General features: G+C 40.7%; 1 protein-coding gene across 1 annotated transcript in view; it reads left to right on the top strand.

Annotated features, from left to right (window-relative positions):
- Positions 1-19,603, top strand: part of LOC122803785 (extracellular calcium-sensing receptor-like) — a 192,241-nt gene extending 172,638 nt beyond the window's left edge. Inside the window, exon 5 of the mRNA XM_044073473.1 lies at positions 18,693-19,603. Coding sequence (XP_043929408.1) covers positions 18,693-19,603 — 911 coding nt within the window. The remainder of the gene's footprint in view (positions 1-18,692) is intronic.
- The last annotated feature ends 3,923 nt before the right edge of the window (positions 19,604-23,526 follow it).

Here is a 23,526-nt window from a genome sequence, read left to right as displayed (position 1 = left end):
AGGACCCTAGATGTCAGTGCATGTGCTATGGATTTCCTCTTTGCCAAGGCCAGGGCATACTGGGCATGCCTACGTCTACCTACAGGGACAGCCTCAGGGTGTTCCTCCTCTGACTCCCCCTGTGGGTGTGCTTGTGGGGACCTTTGTACTGGTGGGGGGCTGTGTGTCCTTTCCCTGTTATGATCCTGCTGTAGCTGTTTCCACAGGATCATATTGTGTAGCATGGCACATACTGTGAACATCTGTCCACATGTGGGTGGAGAGTGCTGCAGACCTCCACCAGATATATTGAGACACTGGAACCGTGACTTGAGCAGCCCAAACACATGCTCTATAATGCTCCTAGTTTTTGCGTGTGTCTCATTATGGTATTCTTAGGTAGGTGTGTGTGCATTTCTGATGGGTGTCATCATCCACGGTTCCAGTGCATAGCCAATATCCCCCACTAGATGGCCATACGGGATGTCCCTCCTAGCAAACATCTAGTACAGCTGTGATGCATGCCAGATATGGGAATTGTAAAACTGCCAGGGCTACCAGCGCACACATTCATGATAATGCCCTGGGCATTGCACATGACCTGGCAGTTGATGGAGTGATACCCTTATAGTTGACATAGACTGTACACTCCTGACCAGGTGGTGCTTTAATGTGTAAATGAGTGCAGTCTATGGCACCCAGTACCTCATGATAGTGTACGACATTATAGGAGAGATGCATATTGCTGGCCCTCTCCTCAGGGGTGTGGGGTAAATAAATGTGCTCACTGGCATGTGTTTGTATGGCAGCCAGGAACTGGTGGAGTACCCTGGATTCAGATGCCTGTGAGACCCCATCATATCCTCAGTAGGTCTTTGAAAAGTACCTGTAGCTAGTATTCTTAGGGCTACAAATACTTTTGTTTCCACTGAGATGGGGTCCCCTCTTTTGGCTCTGGGTCTTTGAAAAGTACCTGTAGCTAGTATTCTTAGGGCTACAAATACCTTTGTTTCCACTGGGATGGGTTCCCCTCTTTTGACTCTGGGTCTGAGTTGAGGGAGGCAGAGCTTGGTAAGTTCTTGCAGTATGTACCTCTCCATCCTGTAGCGCTTTAGTATCTCCAGCTCATGTAGCTCCTGGAAGGTTACCCTGGGCCTGAACACTCTTCTTCTCAGTCTAGACCTATTGTCAGCATCAGCACTGACCTCAGCCTTTGGCACATACATTTGTAGCAGAGTAGCAGCAGCCCCTATCATTTTCTTGGTTAAAATTCCCATGTGTGTACTCCAATGGTGCAGAGTATGTGGGACAAATCAGATTGTAGGGTGTATGCATACTTTATAGTGGTGTGCTGCAGATGCATCTTGTGTGATTGGCTGACTATGATGCATTCCACCTACCAGGTTTATCATTGAAGGTTTAGAATGGCCCAGTGGCAGTTGGACAGGGCTTATCACTCATTTATACTTGATTGGCTTTCCCAGGCTATTTCCTTTTATTTATTTATTTATTTAATTAGTTTAAATTTATTTCACTGTTAAGCACTGTGGCATAATGTGCAAACCCATGATGCTAGTATAAACAATGCTCAGCAGTCTGGACCCCCCCCCATGCACTGGCACACTCAGCTTAGCTTATACCAGCTAAAAACATGCCAAGGGGTAAACACAGTTTAGCAGCACAGGACACCCCCCCACTGCTTATCTGTGCTTAGCTGAGAGCAAACAGGCACCACTGAGATCCAATCTGCTTAAACATAGCATGGCATGCCCCCTTTTGATGTCAGCCACCTGTTTTACTACTACCTACGTGGTTCTAGCCCTACCATGGGTTGTATCTGCTGACAAAGTAGCCCTTTTTGTTATTCAGTAACCACAGCTCATTTGCATACAGCTACTTGAATATACCTTGGGTACTTCAATACTCTAGGGCCTGCCTCCTTAGCAACCACTGAAACCTGCCATTGTACATTCTGCATGCAGGGCACTATAATGCAGTATTTTTGCAAATGTCTTATTTTCATTCTTTCAGCATTTCAATTATTTATTTATTTTTTTTTGCATAACAGCATGTTTGCAAGTTGCTGAGCGCCATCCAAATGTAATATATGTATTAACAAATAATAATTTTTTTAATGATTTGCATTGCTTTTTGAACTCATTGGCCATAGTTTTGGCCATTTGCATGCCTACAGTGCAATATTCAACCTTTTGTTAGGATTTTACAGCCCCTGTTTTAAATTTACATTTTGGTACATGTTTTTTTTTTCTGTGTATATTTTTGACACCAAAACGGCACCTACACGGGTTCTTTTATGCTTACTGGATTGCAAATCACTCTCATTTGCATGTATTTCACTAGCTTATGAGGTGATTTGCATACCACGGTCACTTCTGTGTTTGCACGCTCATGCACACCCCTCTGTTCTGTTTATTGGATCGCTCAGCATCCTGTTTCCATGTTGGGACCATGCCAATATGCCTACACAGAAAATCACAAGATGAGCTGTCCATTTTTTGAGAGTTCTACATCTCCTCAGCCAGTCTGATTGTCCTCCTGGTTGCTATTCTGTGATGCAGCTGTGAATAAAGCTGTAATCGTGTCTGCATTAGTCGGGTTGGCATGTACCAGTCCTTTAGCCTGGCACATCTCAACTAACTGGCTCCTTGTCAGCTTGCCACACTCCTCTGCCTAACTAAGCTAACAAAAAAAATTATACAATTGTGATATGAACTCTGAAAGTTCCCTGTGTGGCTGTTTGAGAGTACAAACACTTTCAGTGACCACTGTACACAGGCTACAGGAATTCATTATCCACACCACTACAAGCCAACTAATATGTGATGTGCCTAACTCACTACTGTCAACCAATTAATATGTGATGTGGATATCCCACCACTGCCAACCAAGGAATATTTTAGAATATTTAAATTAATCCTGAAAACAGTGTTAACATCTAGGAACAAATTAAAGCTATAAACTAATTTGCTCATCCTGTCCTAACTTATAACTTTGGAGTGATTGACTGGCTCCACAATGTGTTGGATAGATTAGATAGGAAAACAAGTAAGATGCTTCATGCTGACCAAATGATTTATAAAAATCAGTGCATACCAAGATTATATATTCCCCATTCTAAAGGAGGTATGGGCCTCCTTGAGATTGATTACATATACATATCTGCAATTGTGGGACTGCACACAAATCTGCTGACCTCACAGGATGCAAACATAGTGAACATTTTAAAACATGAGGAGAATAAATCTAAGATGACTTCCCTGCTTAGTCTAGCAGAAGTATATTGACATCAAGCAGGAATGGAAATCAAACCAGAAGTAGATAAAAATCAGGCAGCAACTGAGTGTGCTAAAAAACAAAGGAAAAACTATAAGGTGAAGGATCAGATGAGAATGCAAGAAATGTGGAAAATGCATAAACATAGTTGCATGTGGAGAAAACTTCTGGAAGAACCTCATGTTGATCACCATCAAATGTAGAAATGGTTAAGGAGTGGTGAGTTCAAACCAAAAGATGAAAGGTTAATATTGTTGGCCCAAAATAGTGGGCTACACACACGTTGGTTTACAAAGTCCATTGAATATGTGGGAGAAACAGACAAATGTAGGTTTTATTAGGTATACACTATCTCTGCTGTGCTGCCATGCCATCCTATCCTGCTGTATTGCTGGCAAGTGTCCATATCTTAGCTACTCAGACCCCTTGAACGGAAACATAGACAGGTCTGTGAGACACCTGTCATTCTGTAACACTACTGCCAGTCTATCAACATGCAATAAAGATATAGAAAGTTTGATGTGTAGTAATGACACATCAGCATACAGCACCTGTTATTGCCCACAACACCGGCCATGGCATAATGATTCTGCACTACACAACTACATGTAAAGTAATATAGTCACCCTGTGCATCAGATACATATTTGCATGTCCATGCATTGATGAGATGGATGTGGCACAGGTATCATCACATGCACAGGGTGTGGTGTGGGGGTGCCAGAAGCCTAGGCTGTGCCAAACTGTTGACAGCATGTATGTGAGCCAGGAAGGGGTGCTGGTTACATGGGCCATGGTGAGATGACATGTGTGTCTGTTGGTGACCTGCATGTGACAGTGATGTTTGAGGGTGTGCATGTGCACAGTCAAGGCCAGTGCTAGCGCTACACATGTATGTTAGGCAGTTGACAGATCTTTACTAACATACAACTTTCCTGGCTGCTGTGTACCCCTGGCCCTAGCGAGACTACTCACTCTTTCTACCTATGACCTACACTAAGACTGGAGACTTCTACCTGCCTGGTCTAAGAGAAACCCCATCAAATACCTTCAGCTATCTCAACTGCATCCTTAAAGAAATGTTTTGTCCACTCTTTAAATCTCTCCTTCAAAGGACCTGAGAAACTTTCTACCTCTGACCTGCACTACGACTGGAGACTTCTACCTGCCTGGTCAAAGAGAAACCCCATCAAATATTTTCAGCTATCTCAACTGCATCCTTAAAGAAATTTGTTGTCCACTCTTTAAATCTCTCCTTCAAAGGACCTGAGAAAGTATGTTTTACCCCTAGACCAAACTGCAAAGCTATGTTTTTTTTTTAGGTTTTAAATTAATAAATGTTAATGTCACGCTCCTGAGCCAGGTACCCAGCAGCCATACTCCCTCTCCACCTCCTCTGAAATTAGTCTTCTCTCCCTGGTACCCTTTAACTGTGTTTTTTTTCCACATTATCATATTCCACTAGCTTTACTAAACACCCCTATTGCCAAAGGTGGCAGCCTATACTAGGCTACTTGTGATTTTCCTTGTATTTCTCTTCTATCTGATCCTACAATCTTCCTGGTCCCTCTTCCTCTACTCTATTTCCACTCCTCTAGTCCTATATTCCTTGCTACTGCCTAGTTCTACTTGCACTCCCATCTTACATGGAACTTCTCAGAGCTCTGCAGTAACCCTCTACTTTTAGACTGAATCTCTGAACTCTTCCTTCACTTGCATTTTTCGCTGCTATTTTTTCTTCTTCTGTCTTTAGCCTCTGTCACACCTTTTCCCCTACTTGAACTCTAGCAACTCCTAATTAGGATTTCCCGCTTATACTAGCTCACTTAATAGAAGTTTTGCCCCTCCCTAGTCTCCCCGTACTTACCTGCTCTATCCCCTCCCCTTCCACCTCATATCCTCCCCTAATAGCATAAAGCTGGGTTATCTTACATGGCGCCATCTTTACTAACATACAACTTTCCTGGCTGATGTGTACCCCTGGCCCTAGCGAGACTACTCAATGTAAGTGTTTTTTTTCTCTCTCTGTTGTTTTTAAACTGTCTTGCCTGTGTTGTTACATTGCTTTAGTTCTGGGATTAGTGTATGCCTGGATCAAACGATCAATGTGAAGAGTCTTTTATCTACCTTTATATAGGTTTAGTTTAAGTGTTTATTGCTTCTACTATTTAGTAAAACTGATCCCACGCTAGTAACTCTGACCACATGCAGTGAAAACATGGTTAGAGATGGCTTATTGTATGTATCTCCGTAGCTGAACCTGCTCCTGTATCATAAGGTCCCCACACGAGGGTTCTTAATTAAGCCAATAACCTGATAGATGAGCGTGGAACTCCTATAATCCTGTTTTTTTATAATAGAAGCAGTGTAAGCACATTTTTCTCGCTTGCAGTATTCAGTTTGTATTATTTTTGTGCTTTCTTAAGTTAGTCAGTCAACCCTTGTCTAACTTTGCTGTTGATAAATCTGGACCACACATGGGTTATAAGTATGCCACACATCCTACTGGTGAGCACTGTACTACTAACAGCGATCATCACCTTACAATTATCTTATATAAAGCTGCATGATTGCTGTAGTATTCGCAGTGGAATCCAGCCCACTTTCTGCTCTGCATTTTTAGCAGAAGTCTTTCCATGAATCATAGGGTCTCAATATTGTTCTGTTACAGACCAGGGGCCTTGTTTTACTTCTCCATTAACAGCTAATTGTGTTGGTGTTATTGGGATTATTTGTAGTGAGTAGCAGTCGGTGCGTTTTTGGAATCTATACGTCTCATTGTGGGACCGCAGCTGTTTTAGCAACTAGAGGTCTTCAATGTGGATGCATAGCAATACCTGGGAGCGGAGCAGTACCTGTATGTGCTAGTACAATCTGTGGCTGATTCCATTCCTGTGGCTTCTCCCCATATTGAGTGCTAATACCTTATTAAGTCTCATTGAGGTTTTGCCTACACCCAATCCTCGGTTTTAGTCTCTAACCTAGTGGACCACTCTGGACGCGGTAGGTTTATGGATTACATCTGTTGCCTGGCTTCAATCCTCTGTTGAATCCTATATTAGAGCGAATGTAGTGAGTTTTTGGTATAATTGGTGTAGTAACTCAGATATTTCTGAGTCTTGAGTGTATTTTGCTGTGCTATAGCATATTCTTGATGTAACTGGAAGTTATATGTTACCTTGTAGTTAAACATGGTCAGCTTGTGCTAAACGTATGGGCATTGTGACTCTACCCCATGTTCCTTCTACATGGCTTGAATATATCACAATCCTATAATTTCACTGTTGTTTTAAAGATAGTAGTAACCACTATTTATTATTGCTTTCCTCAACTAATGTACATGTGTAAAGGTACTCTCAGCTCTTAGATATATTTGCTTCATCCTAGACTGTTTATGCGTATTATTGTAATTACTGCTGTATTGTTATTGAATTGTTCTTTTCTTATCTCTAATTTCTTAGCTTTCTACCTCTGACCTGCAGTACGACTGGAGACTTCTACTTCCTGGTCTAAGAGAAACCCCATCAAATACCTTCAGCTATCTCAACTGCATCCTTAAAGAAATTTGTTGTCCACTCTTTAAATCTCTCCTTCAAAGACCTGAGAAACTTTCTACATCTGACCTGCACTAAGATTGGAGACTTTTACCTGCCTGGTCTAAGAGAAACCCCATCAAATACTTTCAGCTATCTCAACTGCATCCTTAAAGAAATTTGTTGTCCACTCTTTAAACCTCTCCTTCAAAGGACCTGAGAAACTATGTTTTACCCCTAGACCAGACTGCAAAGCTATGTTTTTTTTAGGTTTTAAATTAATAAATGTTACTGTCATGCTCCTGAGCCAGGTACCCAGCAGCCATACTCCCTCTCCACCTCCTCTGAAATTAGTCTTCTCTCCCTGGTACCTTTTAACTGTATTTTTTTCATATTAATATGTTCCAATAGCTTTACTGAACTCCTCTATTGCCCAAAGGTGGCAACCTATACTAGGCTACTATTGATTTTCCTTGTATTTCTCTTCTCTCTGATCCTACAATCTTCCTGGCTCTTTTTCCTCTACTCTATTTCCACTCCTCTAGTCCTATATTCCTTGCTACTGCCTAGTTCTACTTGCACTCCCATCTTACATGGAACTTCTCAGTGCTCTGCAGTAACCACCTATTTAGATTAAATCTCTGAGCTCTTCCTTCACTTGCTCTAACCCGCTCCGTTCGCCCTGTGGCCTCACTCCACTCCCCTACCTTACCCCCAAATTCCACCCACCTTTACTGCTCCTAACCTTATACTTGAATAGCCACACCTCCTTTCCTCATCCACCTATCGCCCTCTCTACCTTGTTACATATTTAGCAGTTCAGCCCATACTTATTGACTGATTTAACCCCTATCTCTCCTTAAACTGCTCCATATACTTAACATTCTCTAACTCTCCTAAACTGCTCTTTACATTAACATTCCCTTTCTTTATACCTTATTCTACTTCCTTCATTTAACTCAATTTACCCTTACCATTCCAAAATCTGGCTGTCCTAAATATTTTAACACACTTTCCTTCTTTATAATCCTTAGCACTCTACTTGTATCTTATACCCTCACTCACTATGAGCACCTAAGCTTTTTTGAATCTCATCTCCCTTCAGAACATACTACTCCACACTTTGTTCTAGCCTCACAAACCCACAGCAACTTAACATCCTCATCTTCCTACCTTCTACCTCTATTCCATAGATTAATCCATATTAAATATCTGCAAACCAGAAAATCTTACCTAATTTTTTTCTAAACTCTTAAAATTTATACTTAAACCTCAACAGCTCCTACTTTTACATGGTGACATTCATCCAAACCCAGGCCCAAACAACCACTTCCCTGACACCCATCCAGTCCATCAAACAAACTCTGTCACCCCAACTAATACACCCACCTCTCTTCTTATAGCTCACCTATATTACAATATTCACAGCGCAATAATAAAATTACCCAACTACATGCCCTGATAGATATACATTCCTTTGAACTCATATGTCTAACTGAAGCCTGGTTCAAACCAGGAACTAAGGACAATGATATAATTCCTCCTGGCTTCAACATCCTCAGACTTGATTGTCTGAACAAAAAATGGTGGTGGAGTTGCAATACTCTACAAATCTGAATTACAGGTTACCCTACTAGATAGTCAACCTCCCTCACCAAGCAATGCTGAAATCTTGATCTCTAAGCTCCAGCTTAATACTAATAAATCCTTATACATTATTTGCTCTTATATTCCCCCTGGAAATAACATCAATACCCTTGAAAATACCCTTAGCTGGCTTTCCTCATTGTTCCCACAGGAAACTATACTCCTAGGTGATTTCAATATGGATTGGAATTGCTGTACTTCTCCCAAACCAACTTCTCACATAAACCTTTATGGCTTCCATCAAATCATCATCTCCCGTACTAGAATTCATAAACCTAGTAACAAACAGAGTACCCTTGATTGGATATTAGTTAATAGTAATCCCCTGTCATATAAAACAGGCTTACGTCCTGATGATATTAGCGACCACTCCCTTACTTATATTACTAGACATAAGACCTCTATCCTAACCCAATAATTATCAGAACTACCAGGAATAAGAAAAACCTAAACCTAGCTAGCTTCCAATCAAAGCTCAAAGCTTGCAATTGGACTCCCTTAAAATACCTACCTCTTGATGAGGCAGTATCATACTTCAATAACAAATTCTTGCAAATTCTAGACTCTCATGCCGCCTCTCATACAATCAGAGCTAGAGACAAAATTTCTCCTTGGCTGACCAAAGAGACCAGGCAAAAAATGCTACAAAGAAATAAAATATGGTCTAAATGGAGAAATACTAAAAACCCAATTGATCACCTAAACTTTAGGCAACTTAGAAATGCTACAAAGAAATTAATACTCTTAGACAAAAAGAACTACTACCTGAAATTTCAACAAGCTCAACATCAAAATCCACAAGTTCTGGTCAGGTATTAATAAACTACTTCATCCAGGTAATTCTAAAACTCCTACTCCTTCTAATTTGACTCAAAGTTCTCCCAACCAAATTGCTGACACTTTTAATAAATTATTTTCTGAAACCGTCTATTCACTACCTAAAACCTTATCTCCTGCTAGCAACCCTGAACTTCAATCCCTAAATCAATAACCCCCCGGTTTAAAACTGCAGCCAGTCTCAAAATCTCTCATCCATGCCTTACTTCTGAAACTCAAACCTTGTACTCCATCAGCTGACTACCTACCAGCTGAGTATCTGCAAATAGCAGCTGGAGTACTTGCCTACCCTGTTTCCATGTTAATAAATAGAACCATAACAGAAGGTATCATCCCATCTCTATGGAAAGTCTCTCATATCATCCCTTTACATAAGGGGGTAACTCAAATGAACTCTCAAACTTCCGTCCCATAGCCCTACTTTCTCCTTTAGCAAAAATCATGGAAAGATGCATTCATCAGCAATGACTTGATCATCTTCTCCAAAATAACCTACTAGTTGACTGCCAACATGGTTTTAGACTACAACTGCACTTTTATCCTTCACTGACTGTATTAATAAAAATCGTAATAACAACTTACTTTCCTCAGCCATCATCTTAGACCTCTCCATGGCCTTTGACATGGTTAATCATCAACTCATGTTAAACATTCTTAAATCTCTTTCCTTAGACACTCAGGCTGTCCAGTGGTTCAATTCCTATCTAGAAAATAGACAGCAAGAAGTTCTCTGGGATAATCACTTATCCTCTCAGTTACCCATTACCACTGGAGTCCCACAAGGCTCTATTCTGGGACCCCTCCTCTTCTCTCTTTTTATTAACGATCTAAAAACATCCCTTTCAAAAACTGCCTGTATTCAATATGCTGATGACTCGACACTTATCTGTGCCATGGCTTCTTTTGCTGAGCTCCAGTCTAGTTCCCAAAAAGTATTTACATTAGCTGAAAACTGGTTCCATCAATACTGCCTCCTCCTTAACCCCAAAAAAACTAAACTTTTACTGTTCACACCTACACAAAAGTCCTCTCCCATAAACTTCACAATTGTATCTAACAATGGCACAATAATATCACCTGACACAACCACCAAACTCCTAGGTGTTACAATTGATCACAATCTTAATTTCAATTCTCACATTAACTTGACCATTAAATCAGTAAATGGAAAACTCAGCTGTCTCTACTGGCTCAAACCCTTCCTTACACCTTCCACTAGGACTACCATAGCACAAACTCACTTCATCTCTACCCTTCTCTATGCCCCTCCTATTTTTACCAATCTGTTAAAATCCAGTTTTAATAAACTGGCAACCTCATACAATAACATTGCTAAATTTGCCACAGGATCTCCATTTCGTACCCACCATTGCATAAATTTTAAACAACTAGGTTGGCTGGAATTACAAAACCAGCTGTTGCTCCAACAACTTACAATCACCCACAAGATCTTTTATCACCCCATGAATACTCCCATACTCTGTAACCATATTACTCCTTATAAAAAACCCCATGACTCTTTGCTCAGCTAATAAACTCCTAGTATCCTCCCTTAAATCTCACAATAAGTCTGGTGACGGCCTGTTTACTAACACGGTTGGTCTTACTTGGAATAAGCTTCCAAGTGAACTTACATTACTGGTATCAACTCCCCTTTTCAAGAAGCAACAAAAAACCTACCCAAATTCCCAATGGCTATGCCCATGCATGAATCCTGACTGACATGTTTTGCCACTGTTATAGCAGTATAAATCTTACTTTTATACCATTCTTCTCATCTGGTTAGACTTTTTTATTGATACAGATAGCTTAAGAAAAAAAATATTGCTATTTTGAGGATCAGTGATTTGCTCTTACTTGAGTCCACAAATAAATGATATAACAGTTACTGTTTTTTGATTCTTAACTATGCACGTCTCTCTCACTCTTTGTACCAAACTCTGATGTAAAAGGGTTTCCTCAGATTCATGTAATTGATTGACTTGTTTTGTATGTATAAACTTTGCATATTTGTTAATATGTATAATTTAGTAGTAGAGCTTTTCTCCCCAGGCCTCTACTGAAAATGGACATGTATCCAGCTAGACTAACCCAGTCAACAAATGTAAAATAAAAAAAATAAATAAATAATAAACTGTAGACCATACATGGCAGAGTGGGCAGTTCACTGTCTCTGGCCATGAACATGGGAATTGGCTCTGCCAGGAGTGGCAATAGTGCCAACATGCACAGGGTCAGATGTGGGGCTAGTAGCTGATGGTGACTGCTGTTTGCTGGGTCCGTGTCCCCCACAGAACCACCCAGGACCATATGCCCATGGCCTGCCACATTGTGTGGACATCTTCCATCTGTAGTACTGGAGGTATTGCCAATATGGCAGCATGAGTGTGCATGGCCACATGGTGTCTCAGGAGATGGTGTTGCTGACCTATGTCCACATGTCTGATGCCCTACTCCAACCAGATCTTCCAGTACAGACAATGACTGGTGAAAGACTGACACTGTCTCAGCTCACTGTCTGTCCACTACATCAGTGAAATGATGTAAGGCATCATCAATGTGTTGGAGGTAGTCACGGATGTCAGACTGTGCTACATCCATAATTTGGAGCATCCATCTGGTGTTGCATTTGGAAAGTGCCTGTGCCTCCATGATGGACTGAAACATGAGGCAAGTGACCCATGATATGAAGCCTGTGACAGGTGGTAGATGGGCAGCAGTCCTCTTTCGAGCACCTCTCTCAATCTGCCTGTGTGGGACCTTGCCAGCTGCCTGGCTATGGCCTGTGTCTACACTCACTGATACCATAGTTGCCATACTGTCCTGTTCAATGTCACCACCCCCTGACTCTCCGATATCTGTGGCCTCAGGGGACTGGGTATGTGTGGGCATACTGACTGTGTGAAGAGACAATGGGAGAGGAAGTAGGATGCCAAATCCTGGGACAGATTCAGCCACCCCCAACAACAACCCCACCTGTGCTTCACCTTGGCCGCAATCATCATCAGAGTCTGATGAGACACTGACATGAGGTTGTGAGGGGGACAGATACCAACCCCCACAGTCACCTGTGAGGAGAAAGACAAAATTAGTGCATTACTATCTGCACTATTATGTATGGTAATCCACACAGACACATATAGATAAGGAGCCACAACTGCATTACACATCCCACATCTTATTTTTGATGCTATGCACAGTACACAAGCATACAACAACATACACAGACAAGACAGACCCTTTATAACATGCACTGCAACTACATCCAGTTAACATTGCCTGCACAATACACCTGTGGGGTATGCAATATGACAGTATATCTGATAGACCTACACCTAAAAAAGCAATGCACCTTTCTTGAGCATAATATGCCAGTTGTAGTATCAGTGCCTCAGGTATGTACCATCTCCCTATTGTGTGTGAACAGGCATCTTGGAGTGATTGCCTCCTGTATATCAGGCTGCATAGTCCTTCTTAACAATAAGTGCAAGTGTGTTAATGTTCCTGCAAATACACAGCTGTGATTACCCATTCTATGCACTTCAGTTAATTTCTCCAAAATGGAACATACAACTATTCTACTTTGGCTAAGCATAACAGTTGTGCCTAGAACAACATGGCAGCCCTTAACATTCTTAGGGTATATACAATCTGTCAAACAACAGTATCACACTTACCAGGTACAGGATCTCGGACTCTGTCCACACCTAACATACCTATGAAAATGTGAGGTAGAGTTATTGTCAGCAATACCACATGTTGTATTGTTACAAGGTAATATGTGCATATATCCACATGTATGGTAGGTAATGTGTTACTGCCTACATTGCTGACATTCTGTGTATGTGTGCACAACTGTGTGTTAAAAGAACCCCCCCCCCAATGCAGATAGACCTGACACCTGTGTACTGGTATGCAAAACCTGCCACAATGACTCATATAGTATTACACTGATGAACACAGTAAGCTTACCTGGACACTCCTCTGATGTGGGTGATGTGGCACCCACCTCCAGAATGTATGGGGTGATGGGTGGCTCAGAGCTGGTGGCTGATCCCTGATTTGCAAGGAATTCCTCTGTGACCGAGAGTGGTTGTACTATTGCAGGCCCTCCACTGGTGGCAGCATGGTCCCTGGCCAAAGCAGCTACCCATTGCCATGCAGCACTGACCATATCTCTGGCCCAGTGTTGGACCTGCTCGTAGGTCCTGTCCTGTTGGGCGATTTGGTTCGCTGCTGTGATGAGGTCATCCCACAGTCCTGCATGCTGGTCACTATTTTGGTGACTACTGGACAGCAAAATGTGGTGATGCAGTCTGAGGCCATCCAGGATAACATTATTTTCTGTGGCTGTAAATGGTGGGGGCCTAAGACATTGTTCCTGAAAGACAACAGGAGGGGAACACATCACAGGACCAGATACGTGGACATCCACTATGTGCAGACCCTGTACAGCCAAAATGGGCTGCACTATCCACCGCTCCCTCACATGTAACCCCTCAAAGTCTATTAACACAGCACACGTGTGGCTGTCACCAAGATAGTAGCAATAACAGTTATGTCCTGTGTGCCATGACAGAGTCTGCTGTATGTCTCCACACCCATCACTGCAGTCTACTGTGGTGTTTCCCCTATGGGCAAAGCCCCACTACTATGTCATACAGCCACTGTGCTATTACAGTCCAAAAACACCAGTGTGCCACAACGACAGACAGGAATGCAAACCTGCTGTAGTATATCTTCCCTGTAGGCATCATACATCTCCACTACACAGATGTTTGCAGAATGTGGACATGTGCCTCATAGATGTGGTCCTTTTGGCACAAACATGTGGATGTCTCACAAACGGTTGGCCAGTCATTGATGATTGTTGTCAGAATACAGAGAATCTGGCTGTCACACACCAGACTCCTCAGAAAATGCTTATGCTACAGTAATCTCCATTAGTCTATTCATAGTCTTACTTTGTATGGCCAATATATACACTCTGTGACTGAGTTTGGGCCTATGTCCCCAACCAATAATGGATATGACATGAATTCCTGCTGTAAGGGGTTGACAGGTATGTTAGCCATAGCTCTCAAACAATGAGGTGCGAATTTCAATAAAACAGTGACCTAGCCAGAGTACATCAGGGACAGTCAGGGACACCTTTACAATGTCTGAACTATTTCTGTGTGACATTGGCAGACTGAGAGGAGGTGAATTGCAGTACATTGTGTGATATTACAGCTGTGTACACCTTTACTTACTGTCAATATGTCTAACTCATAATCCGCTAGCTTTCCTACAGGAGCCAACCATTGTAGGAGAGAGTAACAGGGGCAGAGCTGTGATTTGATTCAAAGCAGTGATGCTAGAGAGGCAAGCCTGTAGCTGTTGGACAGCAGAGTATCACCAACATGTCATTGCAATAAATGTAATACAGTCTTACTGCTGTAATCACTTTACCCCATACCTCCATCCTCCTACCTGCATCCCATTATATGGGCACATGTATTACATACCTGGTAGAGTGAAATAATCCTTTTTTGACCAGATCCTCTACAAACAGCTTGCTAAAGCATAGTGTGTCTGAGTAAAGCAACATACTTTCCCCATAGGCAGTTAATGGGTATGAAGTCTGCATCTCAACTGTCTGTCATTATTTTCTCATGTCAACCTTTATTGAATTGCCCCTAGTTTACCAGAAAACTGCAATGTTATGTAAAAATTTACCATAAATATGAGGTAAAAATGTGGACATTCTGGGACACTCTGTACATTTGAGGGGTATCATGGTGCCCACTGACTTGTTGTAAGTACTGACACAGCTATGTGATGGCCTTTACATCCTGGTGCTACTCTAAAGTGTTGCAAGCTACCGTTCTACTAGTCATTGTCTGGGATACTCAGAGCTGTGTACTGTCCATATCTGTGCCCCCCTGTTCCTCTATTGTCTCTGGTTTTATCCAGCTTTCTTGCAGTAACAAATAGTGACATATGGACAGTCTGTATAACTCCTACCATAGGTGTAGCTCACATGCAAAATAGTAGGCACAGCCAGTCTCGAACCATGAACACCATTGACTATAGTAATGTACTTAGTTCACTAAGCCATAACAGCCACCAGACAGAGCAGTTTAATTCCTGACACTATCAAACACATATAGCACATTGACCCCTGCATATTGCGAAAATGGAACATGTCACTAAGTTGATTAGGACACCCCTGGGATTGTGTGGTCTGCTGGTATTACCTTGCAAACATAATGTTACTGCAGTTGTATGGGAACACAGGTGTGCTGGGTATAGGGGACTCTAGCATTGACAGTCAAGCTTCTGTCCTTATACCCCACTGTTTGTAATTCCCTCACATAGTGCAGTGGGTTTTGCTGGCTTGGGGCCTACTGTATATTATGGGGCAGCCAATACAGGGCAGAGTTCCTGTTGTCCCACATAGCTGCCAGTTGTCTGCAGCTATCCTGGTAGCCCACTCTATTCCCTTGCATACATGCAGCAGGTCCATACATATGCTGTCATAGTTTAGTACCCCATAAATTTGCTGCAAAGAAGAGTGACTTACCTTGTGCCTACAGCAAGTGAGAGAACAGTGCTTCAGAGCTGACTTTGTTGGATGAACGCAATGCAGTGCCAATACATGGTAAGGTACAGGTTGTGTGGTGTGGTTGGCATCTTTTTTATTATGTATGTGAGTCAGAGTGAGGTGTTTATCCTTAGGATGTCAGTGCATGTGGTATATGTTGCCTCTTAACCAAGGCCAGGGCATACGGGGCATGATTATGTCTGCCTATGGGGACAGACTCAGGGTGTTCCTTCCTCCAAGTCCTGCTGTGGCTGTGGGGACCTTGGCAAAGGTGGAGAGCTGTGTGTCCTTTCCCTTTGATGACCCTGCCACAGCTGTTTCTGCAGGATCATATTGTCTAGCATGGCACACACGGTGAACATGTGTGCACATACGGTTGGAGAGTATTGAAGGGCTCCACCAGATATATCAAGGCACCGGAACCATGACTTCAGCAGCCCAAACACACAGTCTGTGATGTTCCTAGTTTGTGCGTGTGCCTCATTATTGTGTTCTTTGATAGGTGCGTGTACATTTCTGATGAGTGTCATCATCCATGGTTCCAGTGAGTAACCAGCATCCCCCAGTAGATGGCCATATGGGATGCCCCCCTGGCAAACATCTGGTACAGTTGTGATGCATGCCAGATATGGGAGTTGTGATAACTGCCAGGGCTGCCAGCGCTCACATTCATGATAATACCATTGGCATTGCACACGACCTGGTAGTTGATGGAGTGATAACCTTTGTGGTTGATGTAAAATCTACCCTCCTCACCAGGTGATGCTTTGATGTGGACATGAGTGCAGTCTATGGCACCCAGAACCTCAGGGTAGTGTGCTACATGGTAGAAGAGATGCATACTGCCGGCCACCTCCTTAGGATTGCAGGGTAAATAAATGTGCTCACTGACATGTGTTTGCATGGCATCCAGGAACTGGTGGAATACCCTGTATGCTGATGCCTGTGAGACCTCCATCATGTCCCCATTTGATCTTTGAGCAGTAGTATCCCGAGGGCTACACATACCTTTGTTTCCACTGGGATGGTTTCCCCTCTGTTGGCTCTGGGTCTGAGATGAGGGAGGCAGAGCTTGGTGAGTTCTTGTAGTATGTCCCTGTCCACCCTGTAGCACTTTACAATCTCGAGCTCATGTAGCTCCTGGAAGGTTATCCTGGGACTGAACACTCTTTGCCTTTTCAGACTAGGCCTATTGTCAGCATCAGCATTAGCACTGACCTCAGCATCTAGCATAAACAGATGTAGCAGACCTGCAGTGGCCCCTAGTATTCTCTCAGTTAAAATTTCCAAGTCTGTACTACAATGGTGCAGAGTATGGGGAAAAATCAGATTGTAGGGTGTATGCATACTTTATAGTGCACTGCTGTAGATGCAACCTATGCATTTAGCTAACTATGATGCATTCCACCTGCCAATTACATCAATGAGGGGATGAAATTACTCAGTTTAGGTGGAACAGGGGTCATCAGTAATTTATATATGATTTGCTTTCTCAGGCAATTTCTTTTTTTTGTCTTTGTTTGACAGCCTTCCTTGTACTTACAAATCCTTGTACTTACAAACTGGATACTACACTATTCCAGGACCTGTCTTCTTAGCAACCACAGACATCTATCATTGCACATAATCCATGCAAGGCCCTATAATGCATTATTGTCACATATTTTCTTTATTTTATTTTTACACTTTTAAATATTTTTTTGCATAACTGCATGTTTGCGCACTGCTACATGCCATGCAAACATAATATGGGTATTAAACATATATATTTTAAATTGTTTTCCATTACTTTTTCAACACACAGACATAGGTTTGCACATATCTGTGTTTGCTTTGCTATTTCTGACCTAACTGGGCTTTTACAGACCCTGTTCACTTTTTAATTTCATGGGCATGGACATTTTCCATGTACACTTCGGACACTAACATGGGATCTGCACAACTGCCTATCTGTTTGCTGGATCACTCAACACCCTCATTTGCATGCAAGTCACCTGCTTATGATGTGATTTGCATGCCACAGACACTTCTGTATTGGCATGCTCATGCATGCCCCTCAGCTCTGTTTACTGGATCACACAGCTGCTTACTTCCATGTAAGCACCATGCCACTATGCCTACACAGAAATTACTCTGTGTAGGCTTTATTGAATTCCCTCTATAGTCTTTCTAGTAGCAGTATACAGACATCCTAAAATCTTTGTTAAATGTTTGAAGCATTTTGACTGAATTGGCTCAAGAAAAGTGAGTGAAGTATATTCTGATTGGCATTTTAATCTACTTCATTTATTCAGTATAACAAATCCAAAAAGCACCAATAGCTCTGTTATTTTATAGTTTAAGTCATCCTGGTATGTCTCAAGCAGCTGAGTGCTAGCTAAAAGCAAAGATATTCTAAACTTGGTATGCTTAAATGTGAAGTATTATATACTTTTTGTAAACCTCTTTCATCTCTAGTGAGAGAGTAACAACTGTACATATTGCTACAACTAAATCACAAAGCAAATTAAAGAAGGAACAATATGAGTTTATTAAACTCTATGCCGTACATTTCATTCTATTGATTGAATGTCTGTGTTTTCTAAATAAAACTTAATTTAGGGCTGGAGACTATTGAGACAGGGTGTCTGAGGATGGGACCAAATTAAAATATATAAAGTCAAACAAAAAGAAATGCATCATTTATGTGATCCTTGCTCACAAATCTTGTCTTCTCCTGTCAATATATATATATACTTTTTTGATGAAATTATATGTTACTGCTGTCATATTATAAAAATCATGTGGTAAACCTGATATGAACTCACTTTTTTCTAGATTCTCTTGACTGTTTGAAATGTCTCAGTGATGAATGGTCTAATGAAAGGCAAGACAAGTGCATTAAGAAACAGCGTGAATTCCTTTCTTATGAAGAGCTACTTGGAGACATTTTAGCTGCAGTATCCACATTTATGGCATTGTCTGCTATTTCAATACTTGCTATCTTTGTGAAGTCCCATAACACTCCTGTTGTCAAAGCAAACAACCGTGAACTCAGCTATATCCTCCTGATAAGCCTTGTACTGTGCTTCCTCTGTTCATTGATCTTCATTGGCCAACCCACTGACCTGACCTGCATGTTGCGCCAAGTTGCTTTTGGCATCATTTTTACACTATCTGTCTCTTGCATTTTAGCTAAAACTGTTGTAGTGGTCATTGCCTTCAATGCTAGCAATCCGAACAGCAATCTAAGAAAGTACATTGGACCTGGGCTACCAAAAACTTTAGTTGCAGTCTGTACACTTGCCCAAGTTATAATATGTGCTAACTGGTTAATCATCTGCCCTCCATTCCAGCATGAAAACACAGTGGCTCTAATAGGGAAGATCATTATAGAATGCAATGAAGGTTCACCCACAGCATTTTGGTGTATGTTGTCTTATATAGGTCTGTTAGCTACTGTGAGCCTTGTAGTAGCATTTCTATCCAGGAAACTCCCAGACAACTTTAATGAAGCTAAATACATCACATTCAGTATGTTGGTTTTTGTCACTGTGTGGATGTCATTCATTCCAGCCTACCTGAGCACTCAGGGGAAGTACACAGTAGCTGTGGAAGTGTTTGCCATTGTGTCCTCAGATGCCGGTCTGCTGGTTTGTATATTTACTCCTAAATGTTTTATTATTCTTCTCAGGCCTGAGACAAACACCAGAGATTACTTCAAGAGTAAAGGAGCATTTAAGAATTGAAAACATTAAAATATGTGCAACTGAGTGGTGTTAATTAATTAGAACCAATTTGAATTGTTTAGTTTAGCAATTGTTTTCAATTAAGAAAAAAAAAAAGAAAACATATGCTTAGCTGTAAAGACTATGCCAATTAAGAGTGACATGGTGTGACACTGCCAGCCCAGCTATCTGGAATTTTGTAAATAAGTTTATGCCATTTGTGAATATTGATATGATTTATACAGAACTGCATGTTATGTACTAAACTTCAAGAATGTAACCACAACATACCCTGCTGGAACATAAAAGATTAACTTACAAAATTCAAGAAAATAAGTTGAAATTAAGTGCTTTATGATGTGGTATAAAAGTTAGTTTCAATGTAGCAAGAAGACGCAATATCTAGAGCTAGAAGTATTTCTATTGTCTGAAAAGAAAAGTAATTACTAGGTTTAAAATGTAAAGTGTTTTATTGTTTTACGACTTCCAGTTCAGAGCAAATATGTGAGAAAGATGTATTTCTCACAAAGAGATGTTAAAATTATATTAGTTTCTGTTTTAGCCTGGGAACTGAAGTCAGGTGACAAAGAGTGATGTCATCCAGGCTAACCCAGCAGTAATATGTGATATTAATATAAGAACTCTCACAGAGAAAGAGAGCGAGAGAGACTAGGCATTTTGTATCTTGTCTTGGACCTAGAAACAGACTCTCAGCACTTCTGTCTGGTTGTTGTTTGTAAGTAAGATATAGGGCAAAGTATCTCTCTTAGATATAGATAGAACTATAGTAAAGATTAGCTTAGATGTTTTCTGTATTTATTTGAGACTGTCCTGTAATGCTGTTTTAAAATATTTCTTGTGATTTTGAACTCTGAAGTAACTGTGTTTATTTTTTGAGTATTGTCTTGTAACCTATCTTTGAGGCTGATATTTGTGAGAGTACTTGCATATGTATTCATTGACACTGTACATGGCACTCCTAAATAGCCTTGCAAGTCTTGGTCACAATTACCATTTAGATAACAGTAACATTACATAGCAGGATTGGTCACCCTTTGTAAGGGCCTTATAGTAGCTGATAAGTAGGAGTTGGTGGCAATGATAACTACCTTATAGTCTGGACAGAAGGGGGCATAACTAGTAAACCTGTGCTGGCCTTCCCCAGGTGCGTGTGTGTGTGCGTGTGTGTTTGTATATAAATCAAATCTCAAAGTGTGTGTGTGTGCCAGCGACTTGGGCATGGACATGAAGCATTTGTTGGACAGAGAGGGTGCTGGAGGTCTTGGCTTCACCCTTCAACTGAGATCTTAACCCTATAGCTGTGCCAGTGGGTAGTCTTACTGGGGATCTGGAGAAAGAGGGAGAAACCAGCCCCAGACTGACTGTGATCTCTGTGTTTTCTTAAGGGAAATTGTCATCCTCACATTTTGTATGTCCCTCACTATTGCCAGTGGTGAGGATTGAGGCTCCTTGATTACTGGGCCAGTGCAGCGGCATCATACATGGCAATGGCAGGTAAAAATATATTTAAACAAGGCTAACTTATAATTCAGCTGCTCTGCAGTTCAGAATTGCGCACCAAGATTTGCATCACACCAGTTTTTTTTTTTCTCTGCACTATGTTCATACATTTCAGTTCTGACAATGTTACATAAACACATTTGTATCACTCTAAAGTTATAATACAAAATAAATTACTCAGCCATGTGTTACACTCCTTTTTGACAATGCTTCCAGACAGATACATTTGAGCTTAGTCACCCTGTGGCTTATTACAACATGTTCATCTTCCTAGTTATATCTTAATGATGAGTCTTTCCTGTTAATTATTTGTCACTCAGAGAAGTCCAAGTATCATAGAAGAGGCTAAACCTGAGCTGTCAGGTGTTGCATTAGATATCACCCCACTTTTTAATCTTGCACAAGCCTCTCCATAAACTGTGTTTGTCTGAACTGGACAGTCTTCCACTGTTTCAGTCCCTCTCTCTTTTTAGGCAGTGTTTAAACTGTTAATATTTTCCTTTCCTGTGATCCATCTGCAGCCCACGATTTTAAAGTGTAAAAAGGTCCAGCTTTGTGAACTCAGTTTTAAAGCTTTGCCTTTCATTTCCCACTTTCACTCCATTTGTGCAGCCACATGTAAGTTAAGGATGATATAAGAAAGAACACCAAGAGAGATAGTTATATTTTTCCTTCCTGTAAATATTATAGTGATTCATCTGATTTGTGATATAAGGTAACTATATATAACTATTTCAATCTTTGCATTGCTATATAGCAGTGTTACATTGACTTGCACTATCCATGACTTAAATGAATCAGAGTGAATGAGATAAGGTTGGATAATGTAGATTTTGGGATTCTAAACTCAGCTTTTGGTGATGCATAACCCTGCTTGAAACAATTACATTTTTGTTTTACTAAATAATCAAGTGTATATTGTAAGAAATGTGGTTTGAGTTCCAGCAGAGAACTTCACAATAAAGCCCCTTCTAAGATTTATGGGATAGAAAGAAGAAATGTCAGTGACACAGGAAATAATTGACACTTCTAATTTATACATCTGTAGGTTGTAATGTCAAGTCTGCATTGAGAATACCAACATACTTAATGTAATATCATGAAGAGAGAGTAATTCTTGATGAAAGCAGAAAGTATTTCTATCTTTTTGATTAATATACTAGCTACCTTTCTTAGGATTATCCAATTTTTCCACCTTATTAATAACAAGTAATGATTATTGTGAGGGTCAGACAGCAATAGATTTTTGTATGGTCTTAAATGATTAGAATCCCAAGAAACTGGATGCATTTAAAATATGTCTGCTTTTACCAGCCATCCCTGAAATATTTTGAGGAACTTCTTTATTATTAAAAATAGTTTTTTTTATGCTGTGAAGCTCTTATTGCCCCATCACAATAAGGAATGACCAGATTTTTCTAGCACTTTCTTATCCTATTTCTTTCATTAAATACCTACACATCCTAGCCATTTACTTTATAAACAAACTCTTTTATCCAGAAGGACTGAATACAATAAATCTGTCCTCAAGGGTACTCCTTCACAGCATTATTTTGTACTTCATATCAAACCAAAATAAAAAAATATATGTCATAGGATCATAGGAGGTTACTGGACTAAAGGCCCTAGAGCCATTTTAAGCCTAGACATTCTGGCCTCAATTTTCTCATTTATCAACGGCCAAGGACTAGAATGGTTTTGGTATATGTCCATGCCTTAAGACATCTACAAGCTGCCCCTATCCATAAGGGACACAGGTGAAAAGCCAGGGCTGAATTTGCAATTTTCCATCCATTTGGTCCAAATGCATTCAAATAATCACAGAAGAGCTGTGCTTCAGATGAATGGGGAGCCTGTTCCAGAGAAGAGGTAATCTTTTAAACACTTACCTGTCACACCAGCATGTGTTGTTAATGTCAGAGATGAGGTTTAAATCCTTGTTATTCAAAGTAATTAAAAAAGCAAAACAAAACAAGACAAAAAAAAAAAAAACAGAACTAGGACATCATCTTGCCTTTACTTTATTAACCATTTAAGCACTTTCATCCAAACACAAGGTTGGCATAAGGTACAGGGCTTGATTCTGTCCTCTTGTTATTGGCTAGGCTTGTAATAATCTGTAGACTGATCATCTAGTATTTACCTATAAACCTGTAAACGTCTGAAGTGCTAGATAACTGAGTGAATTGTAAAATAACTACCAAGGCCAGTGAAAGAGACCAAAACATTAATATAAGATGTACAAAAACCAATACAATTTCTAGCGCCTTGGCCAAAAAGGCTTTTCAAGATTCAAAAAGCATAGCATTAACAAACAATTCAATATATAGCTGTATTTAAAAAATCCACCAATAAAAATAATTGCTTTATTTTACTTGATTGTTTTTTTAATTATTTAATTGAATTATTTTTATTGGTGGATT

This window comes from Protopterus annectens, chromosome 6.part0, assembly GCF_019279795.1.
Source record: "Protopterus annectens isolate FY-2018-M chromosome 6.part0, PAN1.0, whole genome shotgun sequence".
In the NCBI taxonomy this organism is placed as follows: Eukaryota; Metazoa; Chordata; order Ceratodontiformes; family Protopteridae; genus Protopterus; species Protopterus annectens.
This window is presented reverse-complemented; position numbering and strand designations above follow the sequence as displayed.